The 17362-nt window shown below is 44.1% G+C and overlaps 1 protein-coding gene across 2 annotated transcripts in view; it reads right to left on the bottom strand.

The window, feature by feature from the left end:
• smarcd1 (SWI/SNF related BAF chromatin remodeling complex subunit D1) overlaps nucleotides 1-17362 on the bottom strand; it is a 51082-nt gene that overhangs the window by 16963 nt on the left and 16757 nt on the right. For both annotated transcript variants that reach the window (XM_043681799.2, XM_087985596.1), the window contains exons 2-8: nucleotides 17086-17279; nucleotides 11525-11567; nucleotides 10719-10841; nucleotides 7565-7687; nucleotides 6989-7105; nucleotides 6009-6110; nucleotides 1274-1435 (exon numbers count right to left, since the gene is read on the bottom strand). In XM_043681799.2, coding sequence (XP_043537734.1) covers nucleotides 1274-1435; nucleotides 6009-6110; nucleotides 6989-7105; nucleotides 7565-7687; nucleotides 10719-10841; nucleotides 11525-11567; nucleotides 17086-17279 — 864 coding nt within the window. The remainder of the gene's footprint in view (nucleotides 1-1273; nucleotides 1436-6008; nucleotides 6111-6988; nucleotides 7106-7564; nucleotides 7688-10718; nucleotides 10842-11524; nucleotides 11568-17085; nucleotides 17280-17362) is intronic.

The following is a 17362-nucleotide window of genomic DNA, read 5'->3' as shown; positions in this document are numbered from 1 at the left end:
CTTTTGAGGTACATTGTTTAAAGATAACAGAGTAACAAACAAGGGCAAAAATATTACCCCATCCACTTTCAAGTGACAGAGATAAATATCAGCAAGCTGTAATGATTAGAGGTTACAATCGTCCTGATGTTGCAGCGTAGAAAAGCCTGTATTAAAATCAATTTTACATGGCAGCGTTTCATTCAGCAGATAACCTGGTTGAAGTATAGTGTTAATCTACTGTAACAGCCAATCTCTGCATCTTCTCTTTCAAACATCACCTGAATTTCAGTACAGTTGTGCATGAGAAGAATAGAATCTTACATCCCAATGAATGCTCAACAGCAATTCTAAAGGAAATAATTCAAATCCAGTTGGTGAAAACAAACCACTTTTAAATGACCCACTTCCTTCCCACCTTACGTTTGATGCCTGCACGAACCTGAGCATGGAGTTAAAACTCAATTTTGATCAACATAAAGTCGCGCGAGACATGGGAGTTAAACAGTTACATTTGGCCTTTGCAATGGGATAACTAACAAAGTTATATTTTTACCCCATTTTTTCAAAAGACAATGCATAACTGCAGGCATGTCCAAGTTGTAGCCAGTGGATTAAGAGAACCCCCAACGTTGAACAATCCAACCTGCGAAAAGCCTACAGTATAGCTTCATTTGTGTCTATATTTTAGATTTGCTAGTTTATCTTGCTTCATACTTGTGAAACAGGAGCTTTGCACAATTGGGGGATGAACCCAACGCCTACTGCTCAGAGTACGAAGATACATAGGAATATATAGGGGCAGCACGGTGGCTCAATGGTTAGCATTGCTGCCTCACAGCATGAGGGACCCAGGTTCGATTCCAGCCTTGGTTGACTGTCTGTGTGGAAGTTGAACATTCTCCCAGTGTCTGCGGGGGTTTCTTCCCACAATCCAAAGATGTGCAGGTTAGAGTCAACTGGCCATGCTAAATTGCCCCATAATGTTCAGAGATGTGTGGGTTAGGTTCATTAGTCAGGGGTAAATATAGGATAATAGGATAGGGGAATGGGTCTGGGTGGTTTACTCTTCGGAGGGTCGGTGTGGACTTGTTGGGCTGATGGGCCTGTTTCCATACTGTAGGGATTCTATGATAATGGCACACACCAAGCAGCCCACAAACAGACAAAAACTCTAGACATGTCTGCATTAGCAAATAAAGCTAAAGTGGAGATTGTGTGGGTTAAAAAGCACACATCCTACCTGGTTTTTCAATTGCATTAACGTATAGATACAAAGCACAATGATATTTACCTGCTGGAGGTATTTGTCACAGTTGATGAACTCCCGCTCATGGGAATCCTGCAGCTTGTGTGTTTTAATGTACTGCCAGAGAGCCTGGATGATGACAGGCCGGGTCTGAGTGTGGATGCCCAGCAGACGTGCCAGTCGCGGATCCAATTTAAACTGGGGTGGCTGCAAGGAAAATACAAACGTATTGGTACACAGACCCAGCAAGGCCACCAACTAAACATTCACCAGGTACTTGATCTAGCCGATGGCACTTTTGTGTCTCAGACTGTTAAGTTTGCTCGCTGAGCTGGAAGGTTTGCTCTCAGACGTTTCAACACCATGCTAGGTAACATCATCATTGAGCCTCCGTTAAAGCACTGGTGTTCTGTCCCACTTTCTATTGGAGCGTCTTGGCCTGTTGTGGTGGGTAATATCACTTTTGGTTTGATGTGATGTTTGATGGAGTTCCAGTTTGAATGCTATCAACGAGCATGTCAATTTGGACCCCATTTACCAACCCCTCAGAAAAATGAACCGCAAGTGATATTACCCACCACAACAGGCCAAGACACATAGATAGAAAGCGGGACAGTACACCAGTGCTTCAACGGAGGTTCAGACTATGCTACCTAGCATGGTGAACAAACCTTCCAGCTTAGTGAGCAAACTTACAACCTGAACTACAAACCTTCACAAAAATCGCAAACGTTTGTGCCTGCATGCAGGAGAATGTTTGTCGCCATCCTGAGGCTGCACAGAGCTCTGCAGAACTAGTTTTTACATCGCCCAAGTTGAAAATTCAAAAGCAAACAAACATGGATGTAACAGTATCACAACTGAGTAAAGGTAACTATCAAGACGTGAGGGAGGAGCTGGCCAGAGTTGATTGGAAGGAGAGCCTAGCAGGGAGGATGGTGGAGCAGAAATGGCAGGAGTTTGAGGGTAATGTGGGAGACCCAGCACAAATCGATCCCAAGGAAGTAGAAGCATACTAAGGAGAGGCGGCGGCAACCATGGCTGACAAGAGAAATCAGGGAGAGCATAGAAACAGAAGAACAAGCACACAATGTGGTGAAGAATAGTGAAAAGCTAGAGGATCGAGAAGCGTTTAAAAACCAGAGGATAACTAGAACAGCAATAAGGGGGGGGGGGGGGGGGGGAGAATGGGGCAGAAGATGAAATACAAGAGTGAGCTTGCTAGTAATATAAAAAATTGCAAGAATTCTTCTTCATATCTAAATGTAAGAGAGAAGCAAGACTGGACATTGCTGGAAAATGAGGTGCAGAAGTAGCAATGGGGAACAAAGAAACTGCAGAGGAACTGAATAGGGACTTTGCATCTGTTTTCACAGTGGAAGTCATCAGCAACATACCACAACTTCAAGATAGGTGCAAAGGTGAGTGCAGTGGCCATCACTAAGGTGAAGCTGAAAGGTCAAAAGGCAGATAAATCACCAGGACCAGATCACCTATACTCCAGAGTTCTGAAGGAGATAGCTAAAAGAGATCGTAGAGGTATTGGTGACGATTCTTCAGGAATCACTGGAGTCAGGAAGAGTACCTGAGGTCTGGAAAATGGCTCATATAACATCCCAGGTTAAGAAGACAAGAAGACAGAAGACAGGAAACTGAATTTGAATCATTTATTGTTACGTGTATTTAACATAAAATAGTGAGAAGTTTCAAACTATAGGCCAGTTAGCCTGAGTTGGCAAGATTTGAGAGTCCATTATTAAGGATGCAGAGTACTTGGAAATGCATGGTAAAATTGACAAATCTGTTAGAATTCTTTGAGAAGCGAGACAAGGAAAGCCAGTGGATGTGATCTTTTCGGATTTCCAGAAGACTTTTGATAAGCTGCTGCACAGGAGGCCGCTAACTAAGCTAAGAACCCATGGTGTTAAAGATTCTGGCATGAACAGAAGATTGGCTGACTGGCAGAGAGTAGGGATATAGGGGCCTTTTTCAGGATGGCAGCCGGTGACTAGCGGAATTCCACAGGGGTCTGTGGTGGTACAACTATTCACGTTTTACGTCAGCCTGGACGATGGAACTGAGGGCATTGTTGCTAGGTTTGCAGATGACTCAAAGATAGGTTGAGGAACAGGTAGTGTTGAGGAAATGTGTAGGTTGCAGAAGGACTTGGTCATGGTAGGTAAATGGGCAGAGAAGTAGCAGATGGAATACAATATGGGAAAGTGAGAGAATTTGCACTTTAGTAGGAAAAGAAAGAGACAAACTATTTTTTTAAACGGGGAAAGGCTTTGGAAACATGAAGCACAAAAGGACTAGGGAATCCTAGCTCAGGATTCCCTTACGGTTAGCATGCAGGTTCAGTTGGCAGTTAGGAAGGCAAATGCAATGTCAGCATTCATTTCAGGAGGGCTAGAATACAAGAGCAGAGATGTACTGCTGAGGCTGTACAAGGTTCCAGTCAGACTGCATTTGGAATACTGAGAGCAGTTTTGGGCCCTATATTTAAGGATGGATGCACTGCCTTGGAGGAGCTCCAGGGTTGGTGTACGAGAATGATCTTGGGGATGAAGAGCTTGTCACGTGAGGAGCAGTTGAGGACTCTGGGTCTGTACTCAATGGAGTGAGGGGTGGGATCTCACAGAAACTTATAGAATACAGAGAGGTCTGGTTAGAGTGGATATGGAGATGGTGCTTCCACGAGTAGGAGAGACTAGGACCCGAGAGCACAGCCTCGCACAGTGAAGGGAGGACCCTTTAGAACTGGGATGAGGAGGAATTTCTCCAGGCAGAGGAGAATGAATGTGTGGAACGTGTTGCCACAGTGGGATGTGGAGGCCAAGCCATCGAGTGTATTTAAGACAGAGATAGATAGGCTCCTGACTGCTAAGGGGATTAAGGGTTATGGGGAGAAGGCAGGAGAAAGGGGTTGAGAAATGTATCAGCCATGATTGAATGGTGAAGCAGACCCGATGGGCTGAACAGCTCAAATCTGCCCCCATGTCTTATGATCCAGCATTTGCTGTTTTTGTTTTAACAGATACCCAACATCTGCAGTATTTTGTTTTTGATGCCAGAATTTAAGCCCAGTCACTCACTTAAACAAGGGGCAGAATTAATGTAGGATTAATTCCATTCCTCTTGACTGCTTACTGCAAGCTGCTCCTATCAGCAAAAGGAAGGATGCAGGAAGTCTGCAAGCAGAATTTATGTGCCACTTGCTGATTAACCTGCTTGTTTCTCTCTGCAATAGCGCTTGACGGATTCCTGTCCTTTATTTAGCTTTAGGAGAAACGTCGATTCTCCTGCTCCTTGGATGCTGCCTGACCTGCTGCGCTTTTCCAGCAACAAATTTTCAGCTTTATTTAGCTTTCTCAACTTTAAATGATTGGCTGAGAGAAAGGAGCAGTGATAATGAGCAAGGGAACAGAATTGTGAATTGTGCCCATATGTCAAGGAGGCACATTTGAAAAAAAAGTGTTGATTGTCAACTCAGTCCAATGATAGGAGAAAGTGAGGACTGCAGATGCTGGAGATCAGAGTTGCGAGTGCGGTGCTGGAAAAGCAGCATCCGAGGAGCAGGAGAAGCGGTGTTTTGGGCAAGAGCCCTGAATCGGAAATCATGCTCTTGCCTGAAATGTCGACTCTCCTGCTCCTCAGATGCTGCCTGACCTGCTGTGCTTTTCCAGTACCCCACTCTTGACTCAGTCCAATGATAGACACCCCAAAGTATCCAGGGATTTAGGGTGGTTGAACGTTTAAAAGGGGCAAGATTACAAGTTAGTCTGCTGCTCCCTGACAACTCCCACCACAATCAACTAATTGGACCTTTTTGTATGAAGGTGCTTGTTTTTGCTAAAACTGAGTGGCCATTTGTTCACAATTATTTGACTGCAAACTCCATTAGGGAGAGGAAGAATCCTGCTTTCCTTTGATATCTACACCATTCTCAGGAAGCGTCACCGAAGAGCTACGCAGAGAGCTGCAGCTATGGCGACTGTTTCTCTTGCATGGGAGACGGGCAACCCTCCTGCCACCTCAGCCAAAATCCACAAAACCCAGTACAGACCAGGGCTCAAACCAAGATATTTTATACTCCACATGCACCAGCTCCTCAATGTTTTTAACCAACAGAGCCATTGGGTAGCTCAAATGATAATTTTGTTAAAATATTTTGTACGCTTTACTAGCTCGAGCTATGTAATTCCATTATAGAATGTACAGCACTGAAACAGACCCTTCGGTTGAACTCATCCATGCTGACTAGATATCCTAACCTAATCAAGTCCCATTTCCCAGCACTTGGCCCATATCCCTCTAAACCCTTCCTATTCATATACCCATCCAGATGCCTTTTAAACGCTGTAATAGTATCAGCCTCCACTACTTCCTCTGGCAACTCATTCCATCCACGCACCACCCTCTGCGTGAAAACGTTGACCCTTGGGTCTCTTTTATATCCTTCCCCTCTCCACCCTAAACCTATGCCCTCTAGTTCTGGACTCCCCCACCCCAGGGCAAAGACCTTGTCTGGTTACCCTATCCATGCCCCTCATGATTTTATAAATCTCTGTAAGGTCACCCGTCAGCCTCTGATGCTCCAGGGAAAACAGTCCCAGCCTATTCAGCCTCTCTCTATAGCTCAAACCCTCCAACCCTGGCAACATCCTTGTAAATCTTTTCTGAACCCTTTCAAGTTTTATAGTTTACTTGTAAATTTATTATGGTCTAGAACTAATAAATGCTTTTTAATTCATCTCAATCTCAAAATGAATTTGCTTACCTGGTAATCTAGCATCAGTAACACAGTGCAGCGCACATTCACATCTCCTGGTCTTTTCACCTGGAAGCCATCAGTCTCTTGGGTTGTGGCCGTCCTGTGCCACTGAATGGAGTTAATGAAAAACAGTTACCACTTTGTATAACTAAGAGAGACACATTCCTTCAGCCACTGTATCAACAGGATTCTTCAGAGCTCCATCAGGCATGCATCATGCTGCTATTCAGGGCACTGTCACTACATAATATCCTACACAGAGACACACACGAGAATTTCTAGAAGCATGGCATTCCAACTGGAACTCTATCAACAAACACATCGAGTTAGACCCCATCTACCACCCCCTGAGAAAAAGAACAGGAAGTGACTTCACCAACCCAAAGAAACCCAAACATATAAATAGAAAGCAGGAATTTTCAGCAGTGCTTTGCCTGAGGCCCACCGAAGATGTTACCGTGTATGGTGATGAAACATCTGGAAATGAAGCTTGCAGCTCAGCGAGCAAACCTACATCCAAAACCTCAACCTGAGCTACAAACCTTCTCAAAACGTGCTACATAATATCCTGTCTAACTAAGAATATGCTCCACCACCAGTCTGCTTGCAGTGTTTGTGCAATTAGTTCCCCCTCTAATGACTCAAGGACCTTTCACTCCCTGAGCAATATTTAGTCCCACTGCTAACCCAGAGGGGAAGACAATTGTTGGTACACCAGCCAACCAGAAAGCCTTTACTGGCATCCAACAGGCCTCATGCAGCATCTCTCGCAGGGAAAGGAAGTTACAGGATCCACACAAGCCCTTGCCATGACATATGTTATAGGGACACATGAGGAAAGAAGAGATCCAAACTGATGTGACCTCTAGGAAGTTGCTATTTTTACTGCAGATAGAAAACACTTCAAATTTCAGCATGGAGGAGGAAGTAAGATGTCATGCAGCTACATTTAATGGGTCGGGTGCACGGTGCGCCATTCTGCTTACCTCAACCAGGTGGTTGTCAGGTCCATAGAGATCTTTATCTAGTTCAATCACAAGGGATTTGAAGAATGAGGAAAACTTCCGCTTCTGTTTAGTAGCATCATATTTTGATACAGCTGACTACAAAGGCAAAAAAAAATCCATCAACAATTCAATACAGAACAGATGATTAAGGGAAATTGAAAATATCAACACCCTTGCAGAGCTGCGCCATTTTTTGAACACGACCCTTCATTCTCTCCTCCACAACAGCTCTCTTACTGTCTGCCACATGCCCCTTGTAGTCGCATGTAAAGAGAGGTAATCGCAATTCAATTGACACTTAACCCTCTATCTTCCTCCTCCACACTCCCCCACTGTGCCTGGATTCTGTGCAGGGGCTTTGCACAACAGGTCAAGCTGCAATCAAAGTTCAACAGAACCAGGGCCCAAAACTTCAAGCAGTTCAAAGCAAACTCTTGGCAACAGCAGTAAAAGCAATAGTGAGCTTGGCTAGGATATCAGGGAGAAATTATGGAAAGGCTTAACATGAAAGCATCTCTGGTAAAAAGGGGGCGAAAGGTAAATCTAAAACCTTACATCCTCGAGAAGCCTGCCTTCCACCCGAAGCTCCCAGGATGCCACAGTTCCTTCGCCATCTTCTGCATCTGGTTTGGCAGGGTTGAATGTATTAGAAATAAATATACGAAGCTTTCGCTTTTGCTGGAAAGAAATAAGAGGAGTTTCAGGAATCAAGTTTTTTTTTCTCCTCCGTTACGCAGAAATATCACTGTACAGAAGGGGCTCGAAATCAGGTGACTGAGGAATCCAACCAGATAGTTTAATTTTGCCTTGCGAAGAATGCATTTTCTTGCAGTATCTGCATTGCTTTCAAACATAGTGCATTTGAATTACTCTTTTGTCTGGTGAAATTTTGAATTCCTGCCCTCGAGAGGGAACAATTCCATTGATGTCGGCAATTGTACTACACCTCACGCAAGTGTTTATTCTCAATAAGCAAGTCTGGGTGGCAAGTGTTGGTGTCATGCTAAACTGCCAAAAAGTCCCAAGCCTCGCCACATTCCAGCATGGATCATGTCAGCCGTTTCATTTCTTTTTGCCTCTTTTGAATCGCACAGAAATCAATCTGAACTCTGGAGATCAGTTAACATAGCAAGGAACATAGACATAGGCCATTCTGTCCCTACCTCGATGCCCCTGCTGAAAAAAAATCTAGGAATCTGTTTTTAAAAATTATTATGCCAGCCTTAAGAGCTTTTTGCAGTCATAATGTTCCACACTTACGATCTAGAGCCTTGTTGGGCTGCAATGATCCAGCATCAGACTCTCCAACACATTCATTCACAAGTCAGAGGAACAGTTAATATTTCACATATGTCAGAGTTGTGGGTATGTCCACCAAACTGGGAAGTTGACTTGCAGACCTTTTGTTCCCAGTCTTCAGTGCTTTGGAGCCTCCTGTGAAGTGCTGCTGTATTGTCTTTTCTGGAGTTTATTTGGTTCCATTTCTGCTGCTTCCGGTTGTTCATTGTCGTGACCGGTATATTGGGTCTACTCTATGTGCTTGTTGTGGGTGGGTGCATGCCATGCCTCTGGAAATTCTCTGGCTGTCTTCTGTTTAGCTTGTCCTACGATCGTTGTGTCGAATTTATGGTCCTTGTCATCTGTGTGCATGGCTACTAGGGACAGCTGGTTGTGGTGTTTGTTCATGGATGCGGTTTGCTAGTTGTCTGCCTGTTTTGTCCTATATAGTGCTAGTGACTCCATCAACAAGCACGTAGACCTAGACCCATTAGACCAGCCACAACAACAAACAACCGGAAGCAGCGGGAAAGGAACCAATAAATTTCAGAAGAGACAATATAGCAGCACTTCACAGGAGGCTTCAAAGCACTGAAGATGTCACCCAGACAGGGGACGAAACATCTGCAAATCAACTTCCCAGCTCGGCAAACCCACCCACAACTATGACAACCGGTGCCCGAGCTACAAATCTTAATACAAACTTTGAATTCCAACTGTGTCAACAATATTGGGGTCTCTTACAAAGCAATAGAGCAGAGTGTGAAAACCTCTGCTGTTAATTTGGGCGGCACGGTGGCTAGCACTGCTGCCTCACAGCACCAGAGACCCAGGTTCAATTCCCGCCTCGGGCAACTGTCTGTGTGGAGTTTGCACATTCTCCCAGTGTCTGTGTGGGTTTCGTCCGGGTCCTCCGGTTTCCTCCCACAGTCCAAAAATGTGCCGATTAGGTGAATTGGCTATGCTAAATTGCCCGTAGTGTTAGGTGAAGGGGTAAATGTAGGGGAATGGGTCTGGGTCGGTTGCTCTTAGAAGGGTCAGTGAGGACTTATTGGGCTGAAGGGCCTGTTTCCACACTGTAAGTAATTTAATCTAATTTTCTATTTTGGCTTTTAGGAGGAGATGAAATGTATCAATTGTCCACTTCAAGCTGTCCTATCTGGTGAAGATGGATAAAGTACTGCAGAATTTACATCTAGGGCCTAAATCTAGCGGTACGCTAACGTAGGTTGACCAATTTGTGACTGGCATGCAAATGTTGCCCCAATGTCAAGCAACATCAAAGTCAAGGAACTGTGGCACAACGGACCTTTGAAGGACAGAGACTCTGGCATAGCTGGCAAAGCCAGCATTTGCTACTGATCCCCAAGTGCCCTTGGACTGAGTAGCTTGGTGAGCAATTTCAGAGGGCAGATAAGAGTCAAGCACGTTGCTGTGGGTCTGGAGTCACATGGAGATTAGACCAGGCAAGGATGCCAGATTTTTTTTCCTAAAGGACATTAACAAAGAGCTTGTTTTTAAACAAAAATTCCCAATAGCTTCATGGGCACCAAAAATCATACAAACTTTTCAGTCCAGATCTTAAAAACTTTAATGCAAATCTCACGAGCTACCACGGTGGGATTTGAACCCAGCTCCCCATGGTTTTGGTCTGGACCACTGGGTCACAAGCCCAGTGGGATTGCCACTGCACCACTATGTTTTATAGAAAGCTAGCATATCCATGTTTCATTCCACCTTCCATTGCTTGGCCTGGAGCTGTGGAAGCTTTAGCACTTCAAATGTGTCGTTTTTAACAGGATGGGAGCTTCTACCTCTCACACACTTTTAAACACGAGTCCAAGACCCCTATCAAGCTCTGGTTAAAATATTACTCAACCCCCTTCTAAAACATATACAAATTACCTTACATCTAATATCGCGATGTTACTCACTCACTCACCCCCCCCCCACACCGAAAGGCAAAACAGCCACTTGGCGCACATACTATTTCGGCCCCTCAGTTTGATACATCTTAGTTAAATTTCCACAAAGCCTCACTTTATTTCAAGGAAATAAATTTTCTCATTGCTAAATGTCACCGATTCTGGGAACATCCTCCTAAACCTCCTCTGTACCCTCTCTAGTGCAATTCATCCTTCATGTAATGCATCAACCAGGTCTGTGCATAATTCTCAGCTGGCGATCGACCACAACCCCGTGCTCATTCTCTTGGCCTCAGTATCCGACATGTCTTCTTGACAACATTAGTGACCTGTCCTACCACCCTCACTCTGAAGAGTTTCAAGAACTCTCATTCCATCCACAAACGGTTTAGCACCAGCTCTCGACATTTGTTTGGAGGTGATAGCCTGATTTCTGAAAGGTCAGGTTTTAGTGGGGCAAAGTACAGATAGGTAACAAAAAACAGAAGTAGTCCAACATGTTTTACCTTTATTGGTCTTTTCAGTGCTTCCTGGATGTCCAGGCGCTTCCTCATTATAGTCTGGTCCAACTTCCTCTCAAACGCCAGCAAATCCATGTAGGCTTGAGACTCTGGCACAAGTTCCCGAATCTATAACGAAATGCATATCGTACCACAATACTCATCATGATGATCACCAAAACTGCTGCTTTTAAAGGCACAAACATCCTTGTTGACGATGCCTTTCACATGCCTGCAGCTTTTGACATGGTCGACCACACGCACCTCTTGCCTAGTATCACTCTTATCTGCTCGGGTGTAGTCACAGAATCTCCTGCAGTGAGGAAAAGGACCCTGCTGATACACAGTTCTACCCACCCACTGCCCATTGTTGCTCTGCGTACAAACTGCTTGCCCAACATCCAGTTTTTCATGAATCACAATTTCCTCCAGTTAAATAGTTGGAATGATCAAAGGATTGCCTGCATCAGAGTGGCCGATTCCATTCCGTTCTCCTCAGCATCTGTTGCAAGCGGAACCGGAATGCTCTGATTCGGATTTGAACCCAGATTCCAGTGGGTGCAGATGCCTGGGCACATCAATCCTGAACCAAAAGGTTGTGTTGCCCTAGGTCTGAGGGGTCACTTCATACATGGTAATTAGACAAAGATTTGCAAACGGTTCACCTAGCTTGCCTTCAGTTATGATATCCCCCCCCCAAAAAATCACTTTTCTGAAAAGAAAAGTTCAAAATATTTGGATTACCTGCCTCGGCTAAAAAGCAGGGTGTAGGAAAACCTTTAACTACAAAAAAAATTAAGGATGCACTTTACCCTCTGAGGTAGAATTTTATCAGCCATCTTCTTCTTCTTTGCACTATTCAAAAAGAAAGAATAAACTTGTTACCCTGGCAACATACTTTCCAAAATCAGACACTCTGAAAAGAAGGCAGTTTAGTTACACAGGCAGGATAAACTAGCCATTTGTAGTACAAGGAACTGTCATAAACAGACACTTAAACATTCAAAAGCTAAAGTACAGAAACACGAGCTGTGGTCCCAGAAAGCCACGCAAATTCATCACAAAACTGATCAAGTATCAGGTCGAAATGAGACCACACAATCATCCCCATTATTGAAGGACTTGAATCTCAACGGACTTTTAATGTTTATAAAAGCATTTTCCTTTCCAACTGGCTCCCCATCTGCTGCATCCTTCCTTCCCTTATTGACTGGCAGTCATTCCTTCAGCCCCTTAACCTAAGGTGCCCCAGCCCCCAAAAGCAACAAGACTCTCGACCAACCACTACTGGAGAAAAGCTCAAAGTTGTAGGCAGCCACCCACCTCCTCTCTCAAGTAGCTATATTTTATGTGGGAATCAAGGCAATGACCGTCAGCAGGTTACTTGAGCTCATGGGGAGTAGATCGTATAACAAAGTTGAATCCTAACATATCTGTGCGTTTCAGTAAGTCATTGGATCATGACCAGAGAAATGATCCCAGGAGTATAATGGGGCCGCTAGCTCCCGAACTACTGCCCCAGCTAAAATCAACTGATTCAGCGCATGGCAGTGGTCAATCTTCTGAACTACAGCCCCCCACCACTTGCATGTCTGTGCTCAGTGCGGCCAATCACCGAAATGATTAAATTACATCAAAACTAAGACACCTGATTTTAAAAAAGCCAAAAATTGTCTGCTGTTTGCACAACAAATGATGCATTTATTCACTAAGCCATTTGGGTCATTTCTAATGTCAGTTTTTCCATGCTAATGGATGGTAAAGACAAGTATGATCAAATAACTGAAGCAGCTGAATACGTGACATCAGGTGTGCAGCACTGCAAAAGTGTGAAAGATGATGATTTTATTATTTGAAACAGGTCATTGTGCCTCTGCAAAAGTATTATGTTCGTTACTAAGACAGCTGAGTAGCATCAAAATTTTCAGCAATTATGGGTGCTATAGTATGTTGCACTTGAGAGAAAAGTGATGTAAAAAAGAAATCAGCTAGCCTCTTCTGCTGAGCTCTGACCCGGTGCGCAGATATGGATGGCGATTACAGGCTGAACTGCCGTATGCTTAGTTTGGTTCTTTCACAGCAGAATAGCAAGCCAATGCTTCCTGAACTTAGAGGAGCTGGTGGCAGGACAACACTTAATAAGAAATGAACACATGTCCCTCATGTGCACTGGGACACGAGTTCACTGTCTTCTCTTGAACAACAGTTTCTCAATAAATTATATAGTCATTTTACAGGGAGGAGCATCCAGATAAGGCAACATACATATTAATTGGGTGACCATTACAATCAACGAGTATCAATAGCAGAGACCCCCAAGCTCTTTCCTGCTATACAATGAATGTTCTTAACCTTGTTAACTGGGATCATACAATGGATACGTTCTCCTTGTTAGCTGACCTTGCATACTAAATGCTTCCAATATGGTGAACTGGCTCTACATAATGAATGTTTTTCCACCTTGTTAACCCTTGCCTCCAGCACCCCATTGTTAACTGTAAATTCTTATCTGATCTGAGTCATACTCAGCTGAACCTCTTGTTTCACAAAACCCTGAACTTAACTGTTTCCCTGCCTGCTTATACCCTATACACATTCTCAGTACTTTGTAGAATGCCTTCAGGAAGTCCAATTACAACACATTTCCTGGTTCCCCCTCTCCAGTCTGGCTGAGACTTCCTCGAAAAACCTGAATAAAGTAGCAGACGCAACTTCTGGTATTGGGTAAGGAGGTAAGTTTAATAAATTACCCCCAAGTTAAGGATCCCCTGGGAAGCCATGATCATAACATGATGGTACTTAATATTCAGTTCCAGAGTGAGAAATTTGGGTCAGAAACAAGTATGTTTAACTTTAAAGGGAATGACAACGAAATGAGGACAGAGTCAGCTAAAGTGAACTGGGCCGATTGATTAGCAGGAATGAAAGCAAGCAAGCAGTGGTAGACGTTTAAGGAAGGCAGTCATAACTCTCAGCAAAAATACATCCCAGTAAGGAGGAAAGATTCTAAGAGAGGGGTAAACCAAGGAAGTCAAGGAGAGTATTATGTTTAAAGAAAAACCACATAAAAAGGCCAAAGTCAGCGATAGCCCTGAAGACTGGGATAAATTCAGAAACCAAATCTAATCTAATCTAATTCAGGACTGAAAAGATAATAAAGACAGAAAATAAATGAGGAATAGAAAAACTGTCAATAAGAGCTTATTTAAATTCATAAAAACGAAGAGAGTAGTTAAAATGATCAGCCCCTTAGGAAATGAAGCTGGGGAGAGGAAAGGAAATGGCAGAGTTAAACAGATATTGTGTATCAGTCTTTACAGTAGAAGATATTTCAGACATTCCATCAATACTAAAGAATACAGGGGAAGAATTAAGTACCATCACCATAATAGTAGAATTAGATAAACTAATGGGGCTAAAGGCAGATATGCTCTCTAGCCCTGCATCCTAGGATCCTAAAACTGGTAGCTACAGAGGCAGTGGATGCATTGGCTGTAATTTTCCAAAATTTGTTGGATTTTGGAGAAGTACCAGAGGATTGGAAAACTGCTAATGTGACACCTCTGCACGAAAGAGGTGGCAGGCAAAAAGTGGGTAACTATCGGCCAATTAGCCTAACATCTATTGCTGGAAAAGTGTTAGAACCAATTATTAAGGAAGTTATAAAACATTTGGAAAATCATAATTTAATCAGAGTCAGCATGACGTCATGAAAGGGAAGTTGCGTCTGCTACTTTATTCAGGTTTTTCGAGGAAGTCTCAGCCAGACTGGAGAGAGGGAACCAGGAAATGTGTTGTAATTGGACTTCCTGAAGGCATTCTACAAAGTACTGAGAATGCGTATAGGGTATAAGCAGACAGGGAAACAGGTAAGTTCAGAGTTTTGTGAAACAAGAGGTTCAGCTGAGCATGACGCAGATCAGATAAGAATTTACAGTTAACAATGGGGTGCTGGAGGCAAGGGTAATGGATTAACAAGGTGGAAAAACATTCATTATGTAGAGCCAGTTAACCATATTGGAAGCATTCAGTATGCAAAGTCAGCTAACAAGGAGAACGTATCCATTGTATGAATCCAGTTAACAAGGTTAAGAACATTCATTGTACAACAGGAAAGGGTTATTGAAACTCGTTGATTGTAACGGTCACCCAGTTAATATGTATGTTGCCTTATCCGGATGCTCCTCCCTGTAAAATGACGATATAGTTCATTGAGAAACTGTTGTTCGAGAGAAGACCGTGAACTCATGTCCCAGTGCACATGGGCGATGGTTCTCTTGCCCTCCAGGGCCCAGAATAAAGATGAAGGAGGTAAAACTACATTGCGTCTCTGAGCGTTTTGCTCTGACTGAGGGGGGGGGGGGGGGGGGGAGAAAACAAGATGACAGTACCTCACAAAAGGTTAAATCATAAGTTAAGAGCCCACAGTGTTGGAGGTAGCATATTGGTGTGGATTGAGAGAATTGGCTCATGGGCAGGAACAGTGAGTGGGAATAAGGAATTCTTTTACAGGATGATAATCTGTAACTAGTGGGGTTCCAGAGGAACCAGTGCTGGAACCACAACTGTTTACAACAAGTATTAATGAACTGGAGAAAGCAAGTGAATGTACTGTCGCTAAATTTGCAGATGACACAAAAATACCTAGAAGGCAGGTTGTGAGAGGGGTACAAACAGTTCACAGAGAGATATTGATAGGTTAAGTAAGTGGCAAAACGTTGGCAAGTGGAGTATAACGTGGAGAAACGTGAAGTTGTTCATTTTGGAAGAACGAACAGAATATGATTTAAATAGCGACAAACTGCAGAAGGCTGCGACACAGAGAGACTTGGGAGGACTTGAGCACAAAATACAGAAAACTAGCACACAGTGGGACAGCAGGTAATCAGGAAGGGTCAATGGAATGTTGGCCCTTATTTCATGGGCATTGAAGGATTAAAGTAGGGAAGTCTTACAGTAACTGTAAGGTGGGCGGCACGGTGCCACAGTGGTTAGCACTGCTGCCTCACAGCGCCAGAGACCCGGGTTCAATTCCTGCCTCAGGCGACTGACTGTGTGGAGTTTGCATGTTGTCCCCGTGGCTGCGTGGGTTTCCTCCGGGTGCTCCGGTTTCCTCCCACAGTCCAAAAGATGTGCAGGTCAGGTGAATTGGCCATGCTAAATTGCCCGTAGTGTTAGGTAAGGGGTAAATGTAGGGGTATGGGTGGGTTACGCTTCGGCGGGTCGGTGTGGACTTGTTTCCACACTGTAAGTAATCTAATCTAATGTACAAGGTGGTCAGTCCACATCTGGAGTACTGTAAACCGTTTTGGTCCCCTTATTTAAGGGGAGATATCATTTCGTTGGAGGCATGCCCGAGAAGGTTCACTAGGATGATTCCCGGTGTAAGATTGTCTTATAAACAAAGGTTAAGCAGGCAGAACTCTACCTATTGGAATTTAGAAGAATGAGAGGTAATCTCATTGAAACATGTAGGACTCTGAAGGGCTTTGACAGGGTCAGTGCTGAGAGGATATCTCCCTTCATGGGAGAGTCTCCGACCAGAGGAGCACAGTCTCAGAATAAAGGGGCGCCAATTTAAGACTGAGATCAGGAGGAATTTCTTCTCTCAGAGAGTTGAGTGTCTTTGGAACTCCTTGCACTGTGGGGCAGAGTCATTGAGAATATTTAAGGCTGAGAAAGATTTTTGAATATTCGGAGAATCAAGGGTAATGGGGAAAGGGCAGGAAAATTAATGTCAGGAATGTCTTATCAGCCATGATCTTATTGAATGATGGAGCAGGCTTGAGGGGCCGAATGGCTTACTCCTGTTCCTACTTCTTATGGCAGAGTGGAAATGTTGCTGAACTAGTAATCCAGAGGCTCAGGTTAATGCTCTAGTGACATGGGCTAAAATCACACCATCGCAGTTGGTGGAATTTAAAATCAATTAACACATCTAAAGTTATTCTCGATCAATTGTTGGAAAAGCTCATCTGGTTCGCTAACAGAAGGAAAATGTGGCATCCTTACTTGCTCTGGCCTATGTGTGACTTTTAACTACCCTCTGGCAATGGTGTAGCCACCCACACAGTTCAGGGGCAATTTGGTTTCGGCATCAAATCCTGATGCTGGCAGCGACATGCACATCACAAAAGAAATTTTAAAAGCGCAGTCGGGTGAGGTTTTTGGGAGGCTGCTGATGCACATGGAACTGCAACCTGAATGAGTGAGCACTCCACAGGGGTGAAAATGAACCAAAGTTTTATTCCAGGGACCACAAGAACAATACTGGTGCGTCTGACAGAAGGTGACCATTTTCAAAGCACATCACTCATGGCAACATCTGTTGTACCGAATCTGGGAAAGTGCATTTAAAAGCTCTTCGACCTACTTGTGATTGCGGTTTTGGGCTGCTTGCTGCTGCACTTGTTGAATTTGCTGAGGTGCTGGCCGTTTGCGAGACTGGTCCATCATTGACTGAGGCATTCCTGGTCGCACAGCTGGGCTCCCCCCATACGAAGGACCAGGCGGACCCATAGAAGCACCCTGAGGTGGCATGCGGCTGCCTGGAGGCATCCCTGGGCGCTAGTCAAAAAGAAGAAAACAAAATAAGACATCGGAAAGATTGCGACCTTGTCACGAGGGGCTGGATTCAGCAAACAAACACC

Source organism: Chiloscyllium plagiosum, unplaced genomic scaffold (genome assembly GCF_037043375.1).
Source record: "Chiloscyllium plagiosum isolate Xiang-an unplaced genomic scaffold, Cpla_swu_hap1 HiC_scaffold_53X, whole genome shotgun sequence".
Taxonomy (NCBI): Eukaryota; Metazoa; Chordata; class Chondrichthyes; order Orectolobiformes; family Hemiscylliidae; genus Chiloscyllium; species Chiloscyllium plagiosum.
This window is presented reverse-complemented; position numbering and strand designations above follow the sequence as displayed.